General features: G+C 46.7%; 1 protein-coding gene across 2 annotated transcripts in view; it reads left to right on the top strand.

Moving 5' to 3' along the window:
- The window catches only part of LOC119976187 (ras/Rap GTPase-activating protein SynGAP-like), a 506,239-nt gene that overhangs the window by 176,371 nt on the left and 307,411 nt on the right, over positions 1-22,457 (top strand). The window contains exon 14 of one of the 2 annotated variants that reach the window (XM_038816493.1): positions 18,194-21,639. The exons of the other annotated variant lie outside the window; for it this stretch is intronic. Coding sequence (XP_038672421.1) covers positions 18,194-18,364 — 171 coding nt within the window. The 3' untranslated portion in view covers positions 18,365-21,639. Of the gene's footprint in view, positions 1-18,193; positions 21,640-22,457 lie in introns of those variants that run through there. 2 annotated transcript variants of the gene reach the window in all.

The raw sequence follows: 22,457 nt of genomic DNA, 5'->3' as shown, positions 1-22,457 counted from the left end.
TGAAGGGTGGGAGTCCTGGAAGTGGGGGGTCAGAAAGAGGGCTTGGGAAGCCTCAAAAGGGGGCAGGGGCAGCCACTCAGCAAATCCATGGTGAGATAACATTGCCCGTGGGGGGGGGGGGGGGATCCTCAAGCCCATTTAGAGATCAGGGCACCCTTTCAAAATGGCGGCACAATCTCTGAGGAGCCGTTCTGGGCAGCAAGTTCAACTCCCCAGTAATGAAAATAATTCTAAGGACGGGCTAGCCCGGTGAGGAAACTCCCCAAGGCCTATAAAAGTGACTTCAGTGTGGTTGGGTAGCAACGGGGAACTCGCCCAGAGCCGGGAAGAAACTCCCAGCAAACCGCGTCACAAATTTTTTCTGTTAGATCGCGCCCTATGTTTTTTTAAAAGTATTTCATTCAACGCCAGGTATACAATCACTATAATGGTGTGTATGTATGTGGATGGGGAACAAACACTTTGGCTGACAGTCAAGTGAGTGATGAGTCTTTTTGCTTTACAATTGGCAGTGCATCACAAGGATGGATGTGTTAGCTGATGAATGGCTGGAGTGTGGGGGCAAGTCATGCGATAAAACATCCAGGAATATATTTAATCACAGTTGCCCAATCCCACTGCCAAGTAATGCATCCTTTAGCCCATTGCACTCCTCTTCAGCCTAATTTGGTGCGAACTAACGGTTTTCTCAGTGTCTCTGCAAATCAGCTCAGACACATTTTTGTACTAAAAATTTGTTTTACTTTTGCCAGCAAGTTGATCCATCTTAATCTGTGATCACGATCTCAGTCTTCAGGCAAGGTCAGATTTCAGGCTCGTTATTTTAAGATAAAGCAACATCGCCATCAGTTGGTTAGAAAGGAGTACTGCAGGAAAGGGCAGGCTTGCCTGTCAATAAAAAGGTCGCAAAAGATGGGATACGCAACACAAGGTAGCAGGCCCATCCAATCTGAAATATCCTACAGTGCCTCTGTTAACGGCACAGCTTTTTATTAAACAATTCCAGAGACCTGATCCAATGCTCAAGCCATGTGGCAATCACTCTGGGTCTGTAACCCACCCCGCCATCCTGTCCTAACTGTTCTTTAGTTTAAAGAACTGTGGTAGCTTTTGCCTTTTCCAAAACCATTTCACTACAAATCTAGGCTGACATGGCCATTTTTCTTTCTGGTTGTCATCTGTTAGACTTGTAGAATGCACATAGAGTTGCAGACTGACCCGTAGGTGAAGTTGAGCAAGTTTTCTCCCTCCAGAGAATATTTTTTGTAAGGGCCAGCCAGGAACCAGATTCATGCTGTGTTCAAGCTAGGACTGCACTGTTGTTACAAAGTGAAACTGCTTTGCATTAAAGCAACCGTTATAATGTAAACACAACATATACATATATCTGTACGGCCATGACTCAGCCACTTTCTTTCAAGTCTTCAGTATTTCTTTTGGAGTAGAAAACCTCTCGTCTTTACTCAGCCATGGCCGATAAATGACTCCAGTAGCCTACCAAGACAGTTGTTTCAGTGCCACTACGGATGGGAAATAAATGCTGGCTGTGCCAGTCAGAGCCACATCCTGCAAAAAGATGATGTGCAAAATGTCAGGACATCATCCAACTTGTGCCGGAAACTTTCTTGGACCTGCTTCTGCTCCACCGCTGTGTCTTCCCTAGTGAGATGTAGGCTTTGCAGAAAGCAGTGCTTTTTGATTAATCAGCATCTCGGAAGAGAAATTCAGTTTATCCAAAGCAGTGGAAAGCATGCTGCATGCTAATTATCATCTAATGTGCTTCATTCTTCTGCTGTCACCTCTATCTGTCCCTGGTCGAGATCTCTTCTGGTCCTGTTGTGCAACGGTGCTTGTGGATTTTAGTGAACAGAAACGGCAGTCACCGGTGTTGGAACCACGCGTCTATGTTCATGGAATTTAGGGAATTGTGGGGGCTGCTTGCGGCCAAACAAATGAACTTTGTTGCGATGACAGGTTGTGTTTTTGGAGTAATGTTATGCAGTTATTCATGAATAAAATTGTGTGCATGGGCGTTAATTTCATTTGATCCAACTTCAATGATCAAACAACAATGAATTGTAAAGAAACAGAACATCACCACTATTCAGTGAGCCCCATACTCTAGAGAAATAGCCCTAAATTAAGAGAGGGGTTTCAACAGTTTTCTCTGGAGGATTGCTTGTAGGGAGGAGGTTATCAGACTATTTTGATTAAAATTTGTGAAGTGAGGAATAAGAAGCGGAATCTTATTTCACCAAAGCGACAGGGGTTATGGAATAAGTTATCAAGGGGCAGATCATAGAAGTAAACTGCAACTTTTAATTAATGGCTTGACATTCATTTGGAAGCATTTCACAGAAAAGAAGGGATTAAGACATTTGGTGAGAAGGTGAGTTTGAACAGGGGTAGGCCCTGTAGAAACCATAGAGGTTCAGTTGTTGGTGATGGTACAATGGAATTGAAAGGATGCTGTTCCAGTGCAGTACCTGCTAAATTCGACTGTCAAGTGTGAAACACCAAGATGTTCTGGAGAGGGATGGGGGGTGGAAACCATAAACTAAAGAACCAGTTGAAATGTGTTAGAGACATGGGAATTGCCGATAATTACATGATATAATTAAGCCGTTTACTGATTATGGCACTCAATCTCCATCAACTAGTCCACAGAACATGGCTTGAGGAAAATCATGGTCGAGAACAGTGGAAAGCAGAGGTTCAAAATCAGCTGCTTCCCCGAAACATGCTGTACTTACCATATGTCTCTCAATTCCAATTCTGCATTTGAAAGTATCAACATTATCTGTTCCATAGTCCTAATAGAGGAGGCTATTCCATAGAGATGGAATTTTTGTTTTGATTTTAGCTTGCTAAAATATTGGGGACCATTTTAACCAAACTCATGCAGGAATCCCATGGATTCAGGTGGAAAGTCAGTTTTACACCCTGTCCATTAACTTTAAAAGAGTTAATTCGAGCAAGACATAAAACTAGCATTGCATACAGTCTCATTGGTAACTAACAGGCAAGGTAAGTTAAAATTGCCCTTGTCCACGCCATTTCTAAATTAACCTCCCCCTTCAACCAAATCAATGCTGAATGGATAGTAAATTTCCATCCAAATACTCAGGAACTATTGTGTACAGAGCCGAGTGATTTCCAAGAGTGGGTTTGATTCTTGAAGTAATATTCTCTTCCTTCCTCCTGTTCTTGTGGCTAACTCTCCATTCACAGGTTATGTTTGCTTACCTTAGTTGCACTGCCATGGTACTTCACAGATTAACATCTCATCAACGGTCACTAAGCACTGACAAGGTCATGTTTGGTTACCTGTCTTCACAGCAAGTTGAAAGCTGATTCTCTGTGGGGGAGGGGAAGTTTCTGGGCATACTGGGTCCAGTTACTCACTATTATGGATTATCAAGGACAGATTGCTGGTCTGTCCTGAGCTGACCTGTGAGTAGATTACTCCTCTGGCCCCACCCCTCGGCCTATTTATAGGGGCTCCACTGTCGGGAGTGAGTAGGAGTGGTCATTGAATTTTATAGGTACGCAGGAAAGGGGGCTCAATTCTAATGGGTCAGAAGGAAACTTGGAATCCTACTGACTGAAAATGTCTACCTGTTGAATTGTGGTGAGCTCTGACAATCTTATTCCATGCAAAAGATTGCCAGGGCAAGTCCCCATTTCTATTATCTATTAGCATTGGCAAGGAAGGGGATAAATCATGCAAATTAAAAAATTATTGTAAGGCTTTCCCCCTGACTATCACCCTAGTTCTGCTGTCAATCAGTTGGAGCTTTAATCACAGGTTAGTGATCATAAGGGGGCCAGCTAACTCCGTTGGCTAGATGGTTAGTACGTGTGGTTTAGAATAAGGCCAACAGCACAGGTTAAATTCCTGTGCTGAATCATAGAATCATACAGCACAGAAGAGGCCCTTCAGCCCATCAAATTTGCACCAACGAATGAAAACATCTGACTTTACCTAATCCCATTTGCCAGCATTTGGCCGACAGCTGAGGTAGACTTGAGACCTGTCTCCTCACCCGACTTCGGAGACTGTAAGGCATTGGCAAACAACCGCTGACAAAGAAAACTTCCAAGAAATAGGCCCAAGAGCAGGCTATGAGCCACAAACCTGTCTTTAGGCAAAGCACACGATGAAGTAATCAGCAGTGGTAGCACGAATGAAAGCAATAATAGAGAAGGAGTATTTGACAAACTAATGGAGCTAAAGGCAGGTAAGTCCCCTGGCCCTGATGGCTTGCATCCTAGGACTTAAAAGTAACTACAGAGATAGTGGAGGCATTGGTTGTAATTTCCCAAAAATTCTTAAGATTCTGGAGGTGTATTGGAGGGTTGGAAAACTGCCTATTCAAAAATGGAGGAAGGCAAAAAGTGGGTAGCTATAAGGCGATATAGAGCCTAACATGCATTGTTGGAATCAATTACGAAGGGAGGAATAGCAGCACATTTGGAAAATCATAATTGATCAAGTAGTCAACATAGCTTCATGAAAGGGAAATCGTATCTGCCATTTTTTTTAGCATTTTTCGTGGCAGTCTCAACCAGAGTGGATACAGGGGGACCAGTAGATGTGTTGTATTTGGACTTCCAGAGGTGTTCGACTAGGTACCTCACAAAAGGTTAAGTCAGAAGATAAAAGCCCATGATGTTGGAAGTAGTATATTGGCATGGATTAGAGATTTGGCTAACGGGCAGGAACCAGCAAGCGGGATAAGGGGTTCTTTTTCAGGTTGATGACCTATAACCAGGGGGTTCTACAGAGATCAGTGCTGGGACCACAACTGTTTACAATATATATTAATGACCTGGATGAAGGAAGCCAAATTTACAGATGACACAAAAATGGGTGGAAAAGAATATTGCAAGAGGAATGCGAACAGTTTGCAAAGAGTTATTGCAAGGTTAAGTAAGTGGATAAAAAGTTGTCAAATGGAGTATAATGTGAAGTTGCTAATTTTCAAAGTGAGAACAAAAGAGCAGAGTATTATTTAAGTGGAGAAATGCAGCAAAAAGCTACAACTCAGGGGTATGTGTGCACAAAATACAAAGTTAGCACATGGGTACAGCAGGCATTCAGGAAGGCCAATGGAATGTTGGCCCTTATTTCAAGGGGGGTTAAAGTAGAAGAGTAGTTACTGGTGAGGCCATTTTTGCAGTACTGTGAGCAGTTTTGGGTTCCCCTATTTAAGGAAAGATATTATTTCATTGGAGGTGGTTCAGAGAAGGTTCACTCGGATGATCCCTGGTATGGAAGGATTGTCTGCTGAGCAACGGGTAAACAGGTTGGGACTCTACTCATTGGAATTTGGTAGAATGAGAGGTGATCCCATTGAGACATAAAGTATTCTTGAGATGCTTGACAGGGAAAATGCCGAGAGGATGTTTCACCTTATGGGAGAATCTAGGACCAGAGGGCATAATCTCAGAATAAGGGGCTGTCAATTTAAGGCAGAGAGGAGGAGTAATTTCTTCAGTCAGAGGGTTGTGAGTCGTTGGAACTCTTTGCCACAGAGAGCTACGGGGAAGAGTCATTCTGTATATTTAAGGCCGAAATAGGTAGATTCTTGATCAATAGGGGAATCAAGGGTTACAGGGAAAGCGCAGGAGAGTGGATGCGAGGAATGTCAGCTCAGCCATGATCATATTGAATGACCGAGCAGGTTCGAGGGGCTAAATGGCCTACCTCTGTTCATATGTCTTATGACCGAGCATCACCACATTGTCCTCATAGAAGCCGCAACTCTCACACCAAACGTATTGGGGGAGGGTGGGGGATGTGGCTTGGTAATCTAGATGTGGAGCAGTAACCTATGTTACACTTCATTCTTTTCCCTGAAAAAAATCCCAGGATGGAATTATTAGCAGTGATGATTGGGAAATGGTGGGAGCCAATGCCCATACTTTACATCCAGGGTCTCCATAACATTGATCATCACAGGAGCCTGTCTCCCAAAGAGCAAACGTCAGCTCTGTCGGCAGGCCCCAAGGTCAATTTTAAACCTGACCCGGCTGCAGGGGAAACCACCACTTTAATAGAGACCAATATCTGGCCAAGACATCAAACGCAATTTCCCAGACTCTCCTCCTTCCCCCACCCCAGTGGCCGACCAATCGTCCCTACCGTTTAAGGAGTAGCTTTGAAGGCGGTCGAAGGTTCTTCATGCCAACTTGGCGTCTCACACCGCCCCTCGACCTGACTGCTTCCAAGATGGCCGCCCGCCCCTTCTCGGCAGAACCTTCTGGAGACGGCACGCCGTCGACGGGCGCATGCGCTCGGTTGGGAGTTTTTTGGGGGGGGGGGGGGGGGGGGTCGTGGGCCGGGCCAGCCAATCAGCGGACTTCCCTCCTTCCACACGGCTGGACGCCCACCTGCCAGCACGCGCGCGAGTGGACCTCGGCCTCCCTCCCGCAGCCGGACTCGACACGTGGGGAGGAGGGAGGGGCAGCCGCCGACGTCACCGGCAGCCGCGCGGCCGGAGCAGCTCTGACGACGCGGAGGCGGGGATTTGAACGGAGCGCGTGCGGCGACCGTTAGGCGCACGTGGTGGCGGTTTAGGGTGAAGTGTTAAAAAAAAAGAGGTCGGTTCTTGATGTCGAAGGAATGAATTCTCGACATCTTTATTGGGGGGGGGGGGGGGGGGGAGAGACTGTAAATTTACTGCTTGTGAGGGGAGTCAGGGTTGCCAGTGCTACCAAGTTGGAGTTGGACAGGCGTTGGGCGACATCAAAGAAAGAAGTTTCCAGAACCCGTCCGCCAAGGGGCACAAAGCAGAAGACGCGGACGAGCCACAGCGGGACATGCGAGAGGGGCGGCAGGACAGGCGGACGTGACGGACCCTGCCCGCGGATCTGCTGGTAGGCGGCGGCCATGTTGTTCGGACAAGTGGTTAGCACGGCTGCCTCACTGCGCCAGGGGCCCGGCTTCAAGTCTGACCTCCGGTCACTGTCTGTGCGGAGTCTGCCCGTTCTCCCCGTGGCTGCGAGGGTTTCTTCCGGGTGCTCCGGTTTCCTCCCACAGTCCAAAGATGTGCAGGTTACAGGGATGGGGCAGTTGTGCTCAGGTGGGGTGCTCTTTCAGAGGGTTGGTGCTGACTCGATGGGCTGAATGGGTTCCGCACACTAGGGATTCTGTGAGCCTATTCTTCCCAAACGCCCGTGGGGGGGGGGGGTCAAGCAGCCAGCGGCCGATGACGGTGTTCTCCGTAATGGTCATTGTAGTTCCCTGGCGTGAGGGGGCAGCTGTTGTAATCTGTACTGTAAAGGCTGGCGGAAACTGTTTGATGAACAACCATTTTGGAAATGCAGCATCTAATAACTAACATTGTTGCTTTAATTATCGTGATACATATATCTACATATGTATTCAATATATACATGTGCGTGCGTGTGTGCTTTGTGCAGTGTACCTTCATGGTATGGAAATTCTGCCAACGAATTGTACTAATATTGCAAATACATATGTAAATTTCTTTATTTCTCTTCCTTCCTTTTCTCTTTTCTCCTTTCTTACTCTCTTGAACCTCCTTTCCAACACCTTCCCTTCCCCCACCCCACCCCCCACTTCCTCCTAACCCACACTTCTCTCTAATCTGCCTGCCTAACACGTTTCAACCCCCCCTCTGGAAGTTAATGGAGCATTCCTTCAAAAAAAAGCAAAATGGCTTCCCAGCCCCACCCATTGCCCACCCGCCTCGCCCTCACCGCACCAAGGACTATGCTTCGAGCCGGATCGAGGCCAAGTTCAGCGGAGACCCCCGCCTCATCCGCCGCCAGGCTCGCCGCTTCGAGTACAGCTTGGAAGGGGGAGGGGGGCAACAGCTGGTCTGACATTGATTTTCCTGGGGTTTCCGTTGGTGCGGGACCTATACTGAGGGCGGCGTTTAGACCATGCTGTCCTTTCTGGCAGACAACCTGGGCAGGAAAAATAGTTCTCAAATTTGTTTATTTCAGGAGGGAGTTGGGGGGGGGGTGCTTGGGAAGGGGAGGGCAAACAGGGTATTACACTGATCACATTTAATTCTTTATTTTGAAAAAAAGTGTATATATATATTTATATATAAATTAATTCCGGATCTACGTTCAAGATTGCCCACAAGACCCGGTAAGTGGGGTCACTCCTCGGGCTGGTGGTTTTGATCAAGTGGCGCATTGTTAGCCGGGTGTGGGAAAGAATGCTCCGTTCACATACAGAAGGGGGCAGGGGAGATGGTCGCGCCGTGAGGGCCTTGTTGACCGACTCAAAGGCGACTAGAGAACCTTGGCTGGAACGGTGTCTTGCGCCGCCTGTATCTCCTCCGACATTTGAGGGCAGCAAACCATAAGGTACGAGACAAACAAAAGGGAGAAATCTTTTAAGCTGCAGTATCCCTGGCTTTCAGAAGATCTGAAGGCTGCGGAGATGTGTGAAAAGTTCCAATGTCCAAGCAATGGGTCACCTGAGATTGAGCCACAATGTGGGTCGATGGAGGTATTTTGCACAGTTTGTTGTTTCCCCATCAAAGGCGGAATTTAAAAAGTGCTGAATATGAAATGAATTGGAGGTCGCCTCAAATTGGCGGTGACCATTTGTGTTAACTGGTTGGGAGGGGGGGCTGCAGAAATGGGCACATATTGGACCTTATTGCACATCTCCAGCAGACCAGCTATTTCAAAGCTGTCAGAAATCAAATCTACACAACATCTTCACGGGTGAAGTACTCATAGACCTCTTGCAGTTTTGCCTTTTCGTCCTTCCCCCACCCCTCTTCCCACCACCAAAACATAGTATAAAGATTTTTGAAATGAAAAGTATAGGGGGTGGAAACATCTTGATTCGAAGGCCTTGGGGGATTGGAAGAAATTTCTTTGGCGAGGACTATAAGGAGCCCGGTTGTTGGGGATTGGAGCTGGAGTGGGGGGGGGAGGAGAGTGCGGAATGTGGAGGGCAGGAGTATCCATACCTGAAGAGCTCCTTAAGTACTGAGGTCGCCATCTTACTTGGTACAGGCACTACTGCAAGGTCACTGATGCCCCCTGGACTGATACTCCATCAGTGTTGAGCTAAGACAAGGACTACACCGAAGATCTTTTCACACGTGTCTGCAAAGTCAATGTGAGGTGGTGTGGCTTCTTTTTTTTCATGTCTGTTCTGTGCGTGTATGAGTGCCTGTGCTGCGCATGTCCATTTGTCTTTTCAACTAGTATGTCCTCAATTGACCCACGTCTCGCCACGTGACGTGACAGCTGTGTCACACACAGACATCCCACATCATGTTGTCGACTTTCAACGTAGCATGCCACGAAGGTTCATTGACTCCAACGGTTAGTTAGTCCAGGCCTCCGGGTTAGTCGTTGCATGCCTCCTGAATCACAGCAGCACAGGCCAGCTCCCTTGGGGAGTCCAGGCTGACGTGAAATCACGTGAAGCCCTTCTCTGGATCACCAAAAGAGGCTTGACATTGCAACCAAGTTTTCTTATGCAAAGGGATCCAAAAGGACCGCACTTTTGGGTTGTTGTCACCCGGCATAGTGCAACTTCCGAGTTAAGCATATTGTATTGTATCGTCTCACATAGCGAGCAAAGAAGATAACTCTCTATTCAGAAATCTAGGCTTGAATCTTTCTGAATTCAACGGAGGATAGGCCCCTCAATATTCAAATCTCCAAATTGTAAAAATTGAACATAAAATCTTTTGCAAACCTTTCAAAAGTGCATTGCTTTCGGCAGGGTCGGAAAAATGCGCCAGCGGGAGGGGGTCCTAAAATTCCACCCCATGTTTTTTGTTTTTAGCTGTGACTATTTGTAGAAAAAAATGTTATGCAAAACTAAATTGAAGTGGCTGCTTAAGTCGGGCAAATTCAGAGATAACCCTCAGTTGAGCCAAGTTCAATTTGGAAATTTGCTTTTGATATTTGTCCTTAAAAGAGAGAAAGAGCATCAAAAGTAATCCCAGAAAAGAGACATTGCAATCCGGTCTGGGCCAAGTGCATGGTGGCCACCTCAGTGGCAGGTCCCACAGGCTATTGAGTGCAACCTATTACAGGAAGACCAGATCAGATTAGATGGTAGTGGTTGTAGGGGGGGGGAGGGGGAGGGGGAGGGGGCGGGGGCGGGGGGGGGAGGGGGGAGGGGAGAGAGGGGTTGGGGAAATATCATAATTCACCCACTGTCAACCGATGGAGTCACAGGTGTTTCCACCTCCCTGCCCAGCCATTGCTCTTGACTAATTGAGATTCTGGAGAGGCAAGAGGTCTCATGAAGGTGTTTGGGTGGGAGGGTGGATGTACAGTGGACCGGTGGCTTTACCTCAAAAGAAACTGGAGTCCGCAATGCATACCAGTTCAGCAAAGTGTTAACTTCTTTGCCTCCTCTTAGGTTAAAGTTTCACAAAAAAGTGTGTCCAAGATGTTGTGTTGAAGCTGGATTTCTGTCTGTATTGCATGTGTGTCAGCTTGCAGTCTGTTGCCAACTGGTTTTAGCTGCCTGGCTTTTAATTATTTTTCATTTGCCTACAAAAATGAATTTCAATGATTTGTACCGTGTTGTGCTCTCTCAGGAAATCTTACCTGTATGACCTGTGACAGATTTGCATTTTGCCATTCTATCATACTGGCTTAGTATTTCATTTGGGCACCATCCAAGGTGGGAGATACGCCAGCCTCCCCTTGTATGCTTTTTATCTGTTCTCAGCCAGCCCACAAGGGAGTCTAGAGTTATGGGGGACAGCTAGTCAAGTGGAGTGAGGCTATATCAAATCAGACATGATCGTATTGAATAGAGAAGCAAGGCTTGAGGGGCCGATTAGCCTAGGTCTGCTTCTACTTCTGCAACGTTAACTGGAATATTGACACACCCTCTGACCTTCCGCAAAGATCTCTCTCTCCTCTCTGCCTGAGGAATTTCAGGTGGAATTTGGGACCAACAGCAGCAGATGAGGAGGACAATGTCAAATCTGTCTTCTCATGAAAGTTCCACTCCACCACCCCTGCCATAGCAACTTTATTTAGATAACTAAACTATAAAACCTAATTGGGAACTGCACCAACCACACTCTCCCTTCCAACATTCCTCCTTAAATGGAGGGAGTTGTATTGGGAGAGACTTGAGGAGAGTCTGGGATGCCAAGTCTTTTCCGGCTCAGAAACCATCGTTCAGCTTCGGGAACAGTGAATAGTTCTGGTGCAGCCCAGTGCCAGTCAGACTTGACATAGGAAGTGCAATTGGGATCCATTTTCCTAATCCCTCTAATTTAATAGGGTTGGCATGAGGCATGCTGCCTATTAATGCCATGTATTAGTCTCTGTTGGTTGGTCGTCCATGCTGACAACCTTATTGAGCATATTTATTGGTAGTCAGTGTGTTTGGGGAATTTGAAGCTGTTAGAGGTGACAAGTGGCCTACAGCTCACTTCCAGCCAAATGGACAATTTCAGATAACTTTCACGGGCAGGTTAACCTTTGAACTGGTTGTGCAAACTGGATATCAGAACCACGTGCTTTGTGACCACCAGTCTGGCTGAGAACTGATGAATGCCCATGGGAGTGTTGGCCTGACATGCTAAAGTGTTGACTGTCAAGGGCAAATACCGGAAAGCTGTGTTGTGCCTTGGTTGTGACCCACTTCCACGTTCAATCATGTGTGCATACATTTTTATGTCCTTTTCATTGCCACTAGTTATTTGCAACATCAAAGTTTACCATGTCTTAACTGTCTGCGATATGGTCAAGCCCTCCACCATCAGCTCAGTGTCGGTTCAAACATCCATTGGCATCATCCAAGCACTGAGCAACGATGGAACGCAGGTTGCTTTCAAGCCAGTCTGAAGGCAACTTGGAGAGGATCAAAGGGCAAAGCCTGGATTTTACCCTCACTTTGGCTCGGCAGCAGACCAGTCTGCCGTTGCTGTTCAGTCACATCTTGAAAGGTTTCTATTACTGAAGTTTCTGTTGAACATTTTCACCAAATGTTGTCTCCCTCTCTTTTCCCCACTGTGGTTGAATCCATTGCAACATATGGTATCTGTGGACACCCTTTAGCTAAGGACCCTGCTCTGTTGTTATGATGTGTAATTAAATGTATAATGTGCATCATTGTGGGAGGTGTTGCTTGGAGGAGCAGAGCTCCCTCTACCCTCATTTAGAAATATATTTATCACCGGGTGTGATTTTCCTTCCATTCCTCCATCTCCAGTATTCCTATGCTGGTTTCGGCTCATCGATATTTACGAATGTACTTTGCAGTTTCCTGCAGTAAAACAGGTGATAGCTCACGGTGACATCCCGGCTCCTCCCAGTGCTTCTCAGCAGCAGAGACCTCTGTCACCGTGGCAGCAAAACACAGCACAGGATCTGGCAAGTCTCAAATGGTCCCTGACCATAAGACATAGGAGCAGAATTAGGCCACTCGGCCCATCGTGTCTGCTCCGTAATTCAAATATGGCTGATATTTTTGTCATCCCCATTCTCCTGCCTTCTCCCCATAACCCCTGATCCTCTTATTAATCAAGAACCTTACTATCTCCGTCTTAAAGACACTCAGTGATTTGACCTCCAGTCTTCTGCGGCAAAGTGTCCCACAGATTCACCACCCTCTGGCTGAAGAAATTCCCCCTCATCTCTGTTTTAAAAGATCGTCCCTTTAGACTGAGATGGTGTCCTCTGGTTCTAGTTTTTCCTACAAGTGGAAACATCCTCTCCACGTCCACTCTATCCAGTCCTCGCAGTATCCTGTAAGTTTCAATAAGATCCCCCCTCATCCTTCCAAACTGAGTACAGACCCAGAGTCCTCACCCGTTCCTTATACAACAAGCTGTTAATTCCAGGGATAATTCTTGTGAACCTCCTCTGGACCCTTTCCAAGGCCAGCACATCCTTCCTTAGATACGAGGCCCAAAACTGCTCACAATATTCCAAATGGGGTCTGACCAGAGCTTTATACAGCCTCAGAAGTCCACCCCTGGTCTTGTATTCCAGCCCTCTTGACATGAATGCTAACAATGCATTTGCCTTCATAACTGCCGACTGAACCTGTACGTTAACCTTAAGAGAATCATGAACAAGGACTCCCAAGTCCCTTTGTGCTTCTGATTTTCAAAGCATTTCCCCATTTAGAAATTCATCTTTCCAAAGTGCATAACCTCACACTTTTCTACATTGTATTTCATTTGCCACTTCATTGTCCACTCTCCTAGCCTGTCCAAATCCTTCTTCAGCCCCCTTGCTTCCTCAATATTACCTGTCCCTCTACAGATCTTTGTATCATCTGCAAAGTTAGCAACAGTGCCTTCAGTTCCTTCTTCCAGATCATTAATGAAAAGACTCCTTTATCCCCACTCTCTGCCTTCTGCCAGTCAGCCAATCGTCTATCCATGCCAACATCTTACCCTTAACACCATGGGCTCTTAATTTATTGAATAATCTCTTACGCTGCACCTTTTCAAAGGCTTTCTGGAAATCTAAATAAATCACGGCCACTGGTTCTGCTTTATCTAACTTCCGTGTTACCTCATTAAAGAACTGTAACAGATTTGTCAGACACAAACGCCCCTTGAAGAAGCCTTGTTGACATAGTCCTATTTTATCATGCACTTCCAAGTACTCCGCGATCTCATCTTTAATACAGACTTTAAAATCTTACGAATGACCAAAATCAGGCGAACCGGCCAATAATTTCCCCTCTTCTGCCTCCCTCCCTTCTTAAACAGTAGTGTTACTTAGCCACTTTCCAGTCCTCTGGGACCCTTCCTACCTCCAGTGATTCCTGAAAGATCACCACCATTGCTTCCACAATCTCCTCAGCTATCTCTTTTAGGGCCCTGGGGTGTAGCCCATCCAGTCCAGGTGATTTATCCACCTTCAGACCTTTCAGTTTTCCCAGAACCTTCTCCTTAGTGATGGCCACTGCACTCACCTTTGCCCCCTGATTTTCCTGGAGCTCTGGCATCACACTAGTGTCTTCCACCGTGAAGACTGATGCAAAATAACTGTTCAGTTTGTCTGCCATTTCTTTGTTTCCTATTATTACTTCTCCGGCCACGTTTTCCAGTGGTCCAATGTCTACTTTTGCCTCTCTCTTACATTTTATGTGTTGAAAGAAGCACATCCTATCTTACTAGCTAGCTTGCACTCATATTTTATCTCTCCCCTTATTGCTTTTTTAGTTGTCCTCTGCTCGCTTTTAATCCTCTGGTATCCCACTAATCCTTGCCACTTTGTACGCTTTTTCTTTTACTTTTATGCTGTCCTTGACTTCCCTCTTCAACCATGGATGCCTTGTCCTGCCCTTAGCCTGTTTCCTCCTCCTTGGGATGGATTTCTGCTCTGCCTCCCGAATAACCCACAAAAACTCCTGCCATTGCTGTTCCACTGTCTTCCCTGCTAGGTTCCTTTTCCAATCAATTCTGGCCAGCTCCCCCCTCGTGTCTTTGTAGTTACCCTTATTTAATTGTAATACCATTACCACTGACTCCAGCTTCTCCCTTTCAAACTGCAGCGTAAATTCTATCATATTGTGGTCACTGCTCCCTAGGGGTTCCTTCATCTTAAGATCCCTAATCAAGTCTGCTCCAAAAAACCATTTCTTAAACATTCCACAACTTCCTTTTCTTGGGATCCACGACCAACCTGATATTCCCAGTCCATGTGCATATTGAAGTCACCCATGATATTGACAGGAGGTCATGGGACAAAGTTTGAGAGTGTTTTGCTGCTATTGGTTTTAACCCCTGTACAGATATAGACACAGTTTTTATATACATACCCACACACACACACATATCAATTAAAGGTAAAGTTGCCATATCCCAGATGACCATAGGCTGCTTTCGCTATGAAGGCGAGACCTGAGGATCATCACATCTCAGCCGCGAGGGGCAAAGTTGAGAAGGTGGTCCTTCATGAATAACCTCAGCTGGTACGGGAATTGAACTCACGCTGCTGGCTTCGCTCTGCATCACGAACCAACTGTCCAGCCAACTGAGCTAGTGATGACCATGAAACCTTGTCAATTGTCCTAAAAACCCATCCAGTTCACTGATGCCCTTTAGGGAAAGAAATCGGCTGTCCTTACCTGGTCTGGCCTACATGCGAGTCCAGATCCACAACAACATGGTTCACTTTTAATGCTCTCTGAAGTGGCCAAGCAAACTACCCAAAGCAGTTTGGGATGGGCACCAAATGCTGGCCCAGGCAGCGACGCACACATCCCATGAATGAAGTTTTAAATACACAAACTTTATAGTTTAAGGTAATGTTCCCCACCAGGGGAGGTCTCCCCCCCACCCCTGTATTGTTTGTTTTAGATAATTTTTTTAGTTTTGAAGAGTATAAAGTCATCTTAGACAACGCCGAACAAAAGCCCAGAATAAGAAATAGGAGCAGGAGTGAGCCATGTGGCTCCACGCGTCTGCTCCATCATTCTGCACGATAAGGGCTAATTTTCTGCCTCAACTCCACTTTTCCGCCTACTCCATTCACATATTGTTTCACTCCCTGAGAGACCAAAGATCTGTTGATCTCAGCTTTAAATATACTCAATGGTGGAACATCCACAGCCTTTGACGGGAGGCAGAGAGTTCCAAAGATTCACAACGCTCTTGAGTGAAAAAAATTTCTCATATTAAATAACTGGGCCCGTGCCCACTCCCTGCACGCCGCCCAGTGTTCTGGATTCCCCAGCCAGTGGAAACATCCTCCAGTGTGTCTACCCTGCCCAGCCTCTTCCCCTTGCTCCCCAGAGCAGGTTATGAGACTGGACTATAAGCACATCCCACAACGCCATCCTCAGATCCTGCAAGGGATTCTTCATGGGCAACTCATAACCCAGTTCAACCAATATATTAAAGCTGCTTTAAAGTGAGTAATAAAGGAAGGATTGAAACCTTGAACTTTGATCTCAGAGTCTGGGCCCAGCATGCAAAGTCCTCTATTTGAAATGAGTTTGAACAGACTCCACCCGGCAACACTGGCCACAAGGTGGAAACCAAGGCTGGATTGGCAACCCGAGGCTCAAACTTCAATCTGCAACACACTACACTCAGTCCATCCGAAGAGTCAAATCAATGCAGAGAGACTGAGAGGCGGGAAATGCGACGTAACGAGAGTGAAGCTAACAAAAAGAATTGCCGTGTTTCATTTTCAGGCCCTGCAACATGCCTCCGCTCTCTCTCTCTCTCTCTCTCTCCCCCCCCCCCCACCGTGATGTTTGCATGGTCTCCATTCTGTCACAAATTGAAGCCATTCATACCCTGTGCTGTGTCTCTTCATGTGTCTTTGGTCCAAGCTACGGTGCCTCCAGAGATGCCAAATGTAGGGGTACCCCACAGGCCCTTACTCTGGGGACAAATTTCAACTTGGTGCAATGGGCGGGGAGCATCCGGGATCAGACACACCCAATGTTTCTCTCCACTGCTCGTGTGGGCAGGGTGTAAAACCGATATTGTGGCGGGACATCCACTGACCACCAAGTCTGTGAATTTAACCAATTACGGGTGGGATAGTGCAAATCATCAACATTGCAAGGACACGGACTCTCGCGCAGGCAGGTCGTGTGCAGAAGGTCAACAGTTTTGGCTGTGTCATTTCATGGGGGAGTGAGGGGGTGCATGAGAATGTGGAAGGGGTGGGGGGGGGCAGTGGTGTGAGGGAGCACTGAGTGTAGGTTAGATACTGGAGCACAGGTTAGGGAGGTGGGGTGGGAGCAATTGTGAAAACAACATGGTCCACATCATCCCCTAAGGAAGTAATGTTGCTTGTATCCAGAGTGGCAATGGCTGATCAGGGTGTTGATTTGTCCTCTGAACCGCCAATGTTGATAACCCCCCCCCCGGGACTGAAAGAATCTCTAGATTCCTAGGCACACCAGCCAGGTTCTAACACCTTTGTGGGGGGGGGCTTTTTTCCAGTTTCCTAGATAGTCTTCGCTGTTAAGGGATGAGAACCGCCACATGGTAACCCAGAACAAGTTGCCCACTGCCAGCCAGTCACAATACCAAGTGCTGCAGCACCCATTACGTCCCCAAAATATAGAGGGCCGCAAAACCGAAAATGGCACAGAAAGCAGTTCACTCTGAAAGCAAATAGGCAGCAGGAAAGCCTCATTAAGGTTGACCCAACACATATATAGATTCCTTAACAAATTGTGCAAATGGGGACTAGGTCGCTTCCTTCTGTCGAATTTATTGGCGGGCAGGTCGACAAGGGGCTCTTGATAAACTTTAACCCCTCAGCTACATCAGTTTGTCGGGGTGGAGTATAAAGCAGCTTTCAGGGGAGAGTAGGAGGTGAGAAGGGTTTTCAGACCCGCTCATTTCAAAACCTCATTAAGCTGGCGTGGCATCAGTGTGATAGGGGAGGATGGGGAGGGTTACGAGAATAGGTCCCGAAGCCTCGGCCATGACGGAGGAACACATTGCACTGGGTTGCGGAAGCAGAGATGTTGTAGATCGTTGGTAGATTTGATTCTCGATGCTTTGAAATGTTCCTCATACTCTGGAATCATCCAAGCACAAATCCTGTGGGAGCACACTTCTTCACTCTGATTGGAGGCACTTGAAATCTAACTGTCGAATCAGACCATGTCCATCCTCTCTTTTTTTCACCACTTTTATATTTGAAAGAAATTACCATCCCTTTCCCCCCCACCCTCCTTTTTGTTTAATAAGAAGTGCGAATCACTATCACTGCGACAGAAAACCTCCCGATTCCCACATTCGCATTCCACATTCCCACATGCCACAAATTAGTTTTTTTTATTTTCCTCACCGTTGATCTCTCCCCATCCATTGCTCCACCGCTCTGGCTCAGGATGTATGTAACCCATGTGTAATACCCTGGGATTCTGTCCACCCTGCGGTGGAACAGTTTTGGCAGCTGGTTGGCAGCAAAGTTGGAGGGGGGCCCCTGCTCAAAGCAGTACAGTGCCCAGGACTTGAAGGAAGGGAAGTCTTCTTGGACTGAATGATGCAATTGGCTGCTACAGATATCCTCACTGAGATTGTTGCTTCCCAATTCTTTAAGGCCCCACAGCTTTCTCCACCCCCTCCCCTGTTATAAATTGGCTCCCCTTCAACCGTTTCGAGGACTTGGCTTGGCTGCTCCAGGGTACAGAGGGGTTCGCCCTCCTTGGCGATGGATGCTGTGGCTTTGATGCGGATTTCTTCCCTTTTTATACATGTTTTGTTTTGTTTAGGAGAGGCAGCTCTCAACGATGGGGGCCACCAACTCCCGGCTGATGAGCACCTTGACTCACATGAAAGACCGGTGCAGCGAGAGCCAGCTGAACGGCGTGATGTCGTCGCACCCTCCGCCGCGCCTGCAGATCACGGAGAATGGCGAATTCCGTAACGCCAGCGGCCACTGACGCGAGGGGCGAGGAGGAGGGATTGTTTGGGGGGGGAGGGGGTGCGGAGTGGTTGGGTGGGCAATGCGATGGAAGCATGGTTGGGTTTAAATCGTCTCCTGCCACCCATTCACTTCACCTCTCCTTTCAGCCCTCCCCAATTCTTCCCCCTCAAGTGCAGACCTAATGGTGGGATGGAATTAGCTGGGCAGTGGGATGAAAACCAATTCCAGGTATTAACAATTGTTTTCTACCCTCTCGTTATTCATGCACGAACACTCCCACTTCCCGTGGCTGCAGATAATGCCCAGATCATGATGCACTCAAAAGTGGTATATTTTTCATTGCACTTTTCTACTTATGGTGCCATGTTTAAATGGCCTATTGTATGAGAAAGAAGAGGAAAGAAAAAAAGTTTGAGATATGAATATACATAATATATATATGAATAAATATAACAAAAAATGTACAGTATATAAACATCTCTCTGGTTACATGGAGAGTGGGTTCAACTGAAACCATTTGTAGGGGGGGCTGTTAATCTCATTCCTGGCAAATACATGCATTTGGTGTTATCTGGGATAGCGAGCGATCGCTGCAGCTCTTGGAAGTGCGGCAAAGAAGTGTATGCTGGGCATCTGCCCCCCTCCCATCCCCTTACCCCCCTTGGGTCAATTGCTCCAGCACCAGCCTGCCTCTCGAAGAGCCTGCCCAGTGAAATACGGATATAATCTCAAGTACCTGTCATAAAGGAATACATCAGACCTCATTCACCGGTTGATTGATGGCTAACCGATGGACAATGAAGTGCGGCTTGTTGGGAGATAACTGTTGGTGAAGACATCGTGGGGGGGGGCTGAGATCTCCTGTCCTTTGAAATAGTGCTGTGGGATGACTGAATGAGCAAGCGGAACTTTGTTGAACATCACATCTGAAAGGCAGTAGTACCTCCGACAGTGCTCTCATACTGCACTGGGAGCAACAGATTGGGTTACATGTGCTCAAATCTCTTGGATTGAAACCTGAATCCGCAACTTTATGAATCAGAGACAAGCAAGCACGGCTGACGACATGTTTTAGACAACAACATCTTCAGTAATATAATTGATGGAGAAGTCTTGGTCAACAAACTTGTTCAAACACAAATTTGTTTCCCACAGGGTAATTTCATTATGATTCTAGCTCTTGTTTGGTTTGTTTGCCCAATCAGTTTTCCTCACGCCATGAGTAGATTCACGGATTTGCATTTTGAGATGTACTTGGAAGTCCAGCTCCTGATGGTGTCAATCTAGAAGTCCAACTTCTGCTGGTCACTTCAACTGGAAATTCAACTTTCACTGGAAGCCCATTCCTGCTGGTCTCCAACATGGAAATCTCAACTCCTGCAGATTTTCTCAAACTAGAAACCTAACTCCTGCTAGTCTCAAACCCAGAAATCCAAACTCCTGCTGGTTTCCTCAAACTGGATGCTGAACTCCTGCTGGTCTCAAATTGGAAACATAATGCTTGCTGGTCACTCAAACTGGAATCGTAACCAAAAGCCCCCGAGGATGCTAGCGTCAAATTGGAAGCTTTCGCCTTCTGCTCTCAAAATAGATTTCCAAACTGCTTAAAAGCTTTCCGACCCAGAGTCCTGATTACTGTTGGCTTTCAAGCCTTGATGCTTGCTTGTATCTGGGACCCAAGCCCCCATATCTGTCAGCACTCAGTACCCATAGCTCCTGTTGGTTTCCTGGACCAGAAGCCCAGATTACTGATGTTACCTTGGACCCAAAACACCAACTCTTGCTGGTCAGAACATGAAATCTCGATTTTTGCTGCTCACTTGGACCCATAGCCTGACACCTTTGTCTCCTGGCTGCGAAGCCCACATTCCTACTGATCTGCTATCGGAGCTGAATGGATGGTAAATTCTACCAGGTACCTTCCATGCACATAATATGTCAAGCTCGTAAGTGAGCTTTCAGAGTCTGTGGAAATTGTTGAACTAGATTTACTGGGTTTATGCAAAACCAAACCATGATTTTGATATTTTGCAGAATCTCTAAATGTTTTCCAATGATGTCAATAATCAGAGGATAAGAATAGTACAGTAAATTTGGGGCCATGGAGGGAAACAGAGCAGATAATCAGGGTTAGGGATGATCATAAGTTTGCTTCTTTGTCTTGTAATGAAGTAAGAGAGATTTATATATGACACCTCTCATGACCTCTGAGCATCCCAAAGTGCTTGATGATGCAGAGTACTTTCCGCAGTGTAGTCACTATTATGATGTAGGTAATGCGGCAGCAAATTTGCACACAGGAAGCTCCCACAGGCAGCAGTGCGATAATGGCGAGCTAATCCATTCATTGATACTTTTGAAAGATAAATATCAGGGACAATTGCGCTATTTACGTAGTGCCACAGGCTTGTTTGCGTCTATCTGAGAGGGAGGACGGAGCCCTTGTTTAACATCTCATCTGAAGAATGGTATCTCTGACTGGGATAGCACTCCCTCAACTCCTGCACTGAAATGTCAGCCTTTGATTTTGTGCTCAAGTCCCCGAAGGGGAATTTGTACACTTCTGAGACTACAGCACTGGACGTGCAGTGTTTTCAGCTCGTCAATAACTTGTCATCAGGAAACTGGTTTTAACCCCTCCCTATTTGGTCAAATGAAGATAGTGTCACTGACTGGTCATGCAACATAATTTACAAGCCCTTTTTTATTTTGTACATTGACCACACGGTTCCTCGTCCCATGACGGATAATGAGGTGCTCAATCATCTGTTTCATCTTTTTTTGTTTTGTCTTCCGACTCATTCGCAGTGTGCTGTTTTCACTTTCTCTGGTAGCATTGACTCATTGCCACAAGGGTTTGTGCGCTCCCGCAGCCTTACCCAAGTGGCCAATGCTCATGTTTGTTGGGCTTTGACAATCGAGTGTCAGCAGACTAATTGACCACTGTAGGTCCCCAACCTGACTGTCTTCATACAGTAGTCACACTCACTATATGCAAAGGCAAGTGAGAGGGGCCAGCCCGTGTTTTGAATTTGTGGCCCCTTCCTCAAGCCAATGCCCTGAGCCTAACTAACTGTCTGACTGCTGCGGTAACTGAGTCAACAGTGCGTGCCCATAGCCTGTCCACTATCTACAAGGCACCAATCAGGAAGGTGATGGATTACTCCCCACTTGCCCGGATGAGTGCAGCTCAAACAACACTCAAAAGGCTCAACACCATCCAGGACAAAGCAGCCCCTCTTAATTGGCACCCCATCCTCCAACTTAAACATTCACTCCCCCACCAAAGCACAGTAGCAGTCGTGTGTACCATCTACAAGATGTCCTGCAGGAACCAAGGCTTCTTAGACAACACCTTCCAAGCCCACGACTGCTCGCACCTTGAAGGACAAGGGCAGTAGATACTTGGGAGGTTCCCCTCCATGTCACTCACATTCCTGACTTGGAAATAGACCACCGTTCCTTCACTGTCACTGGGTCAAAATCATGGAACTCCCTCCCTAACAGCACAGTGGGTGAACCTACACCACAAAGATTTCAGCAGTTCAAGACGGCAGCTCACCACCACCTTCTCAAGGGCAATAAATGCTGAGCCCAGCCAGCGATGCACACATCCCTGAGAAAGAATAAACCTAAACTCCCCATCTTGGGCTGGCTGATTGTTTATTGACCTGATAATGATGCTAAGCGTTCCAGGGGAGCTTTTCTTTTCATTATATGCACGTGATGGAACAGCGGGGGTTTCATTCCGTAGCAAAGAAAGTGGCCTCTCCCCAACAAAGTCCCGTGTTCCCGATCACGAACAAATATCAAACAAACATACCACCACATGCCAATAATTTTGCTGAATGATTAAAGACAAATAGACCACTGAGCCCCTGAAGCCTTCTCCACCATTCAGCTAGACCACGGCTGATCAGGTCCATTTATCCATCTTGGTTCCATATACTATTATGTCTTTACCATACTAAAATCTGTAATTTCAATGTTGAAATTTACAATCTGCCTTTTGGGGAGAGGGTTTCAAATTTCCACCATCCTTTTTTTGTGAATAGATGCTTCCTGACATCACCTCCAAATGGCCCAGCTCCATTTTTAATTTTACTTCT

The sequence above is a fragment of the Scyliorhinus canicula genome, chromosome 13 (assembly GCF_902713615.1).
Source record: "Scyliorhinus canicula chromosome 13, sScyCan1.1, whole genome shotgun sequence".
Lineage (NCBI taxonomy): Eukaryota > Metazoa > Chordata > Chondrichthyes > Carcharhiniformes > Scyliorhinidae > Scyliorhinus > Scyliorhinus canicula.
This window is presented reverse-complemented; position numbering and strand designations above follow the sequence as displayed.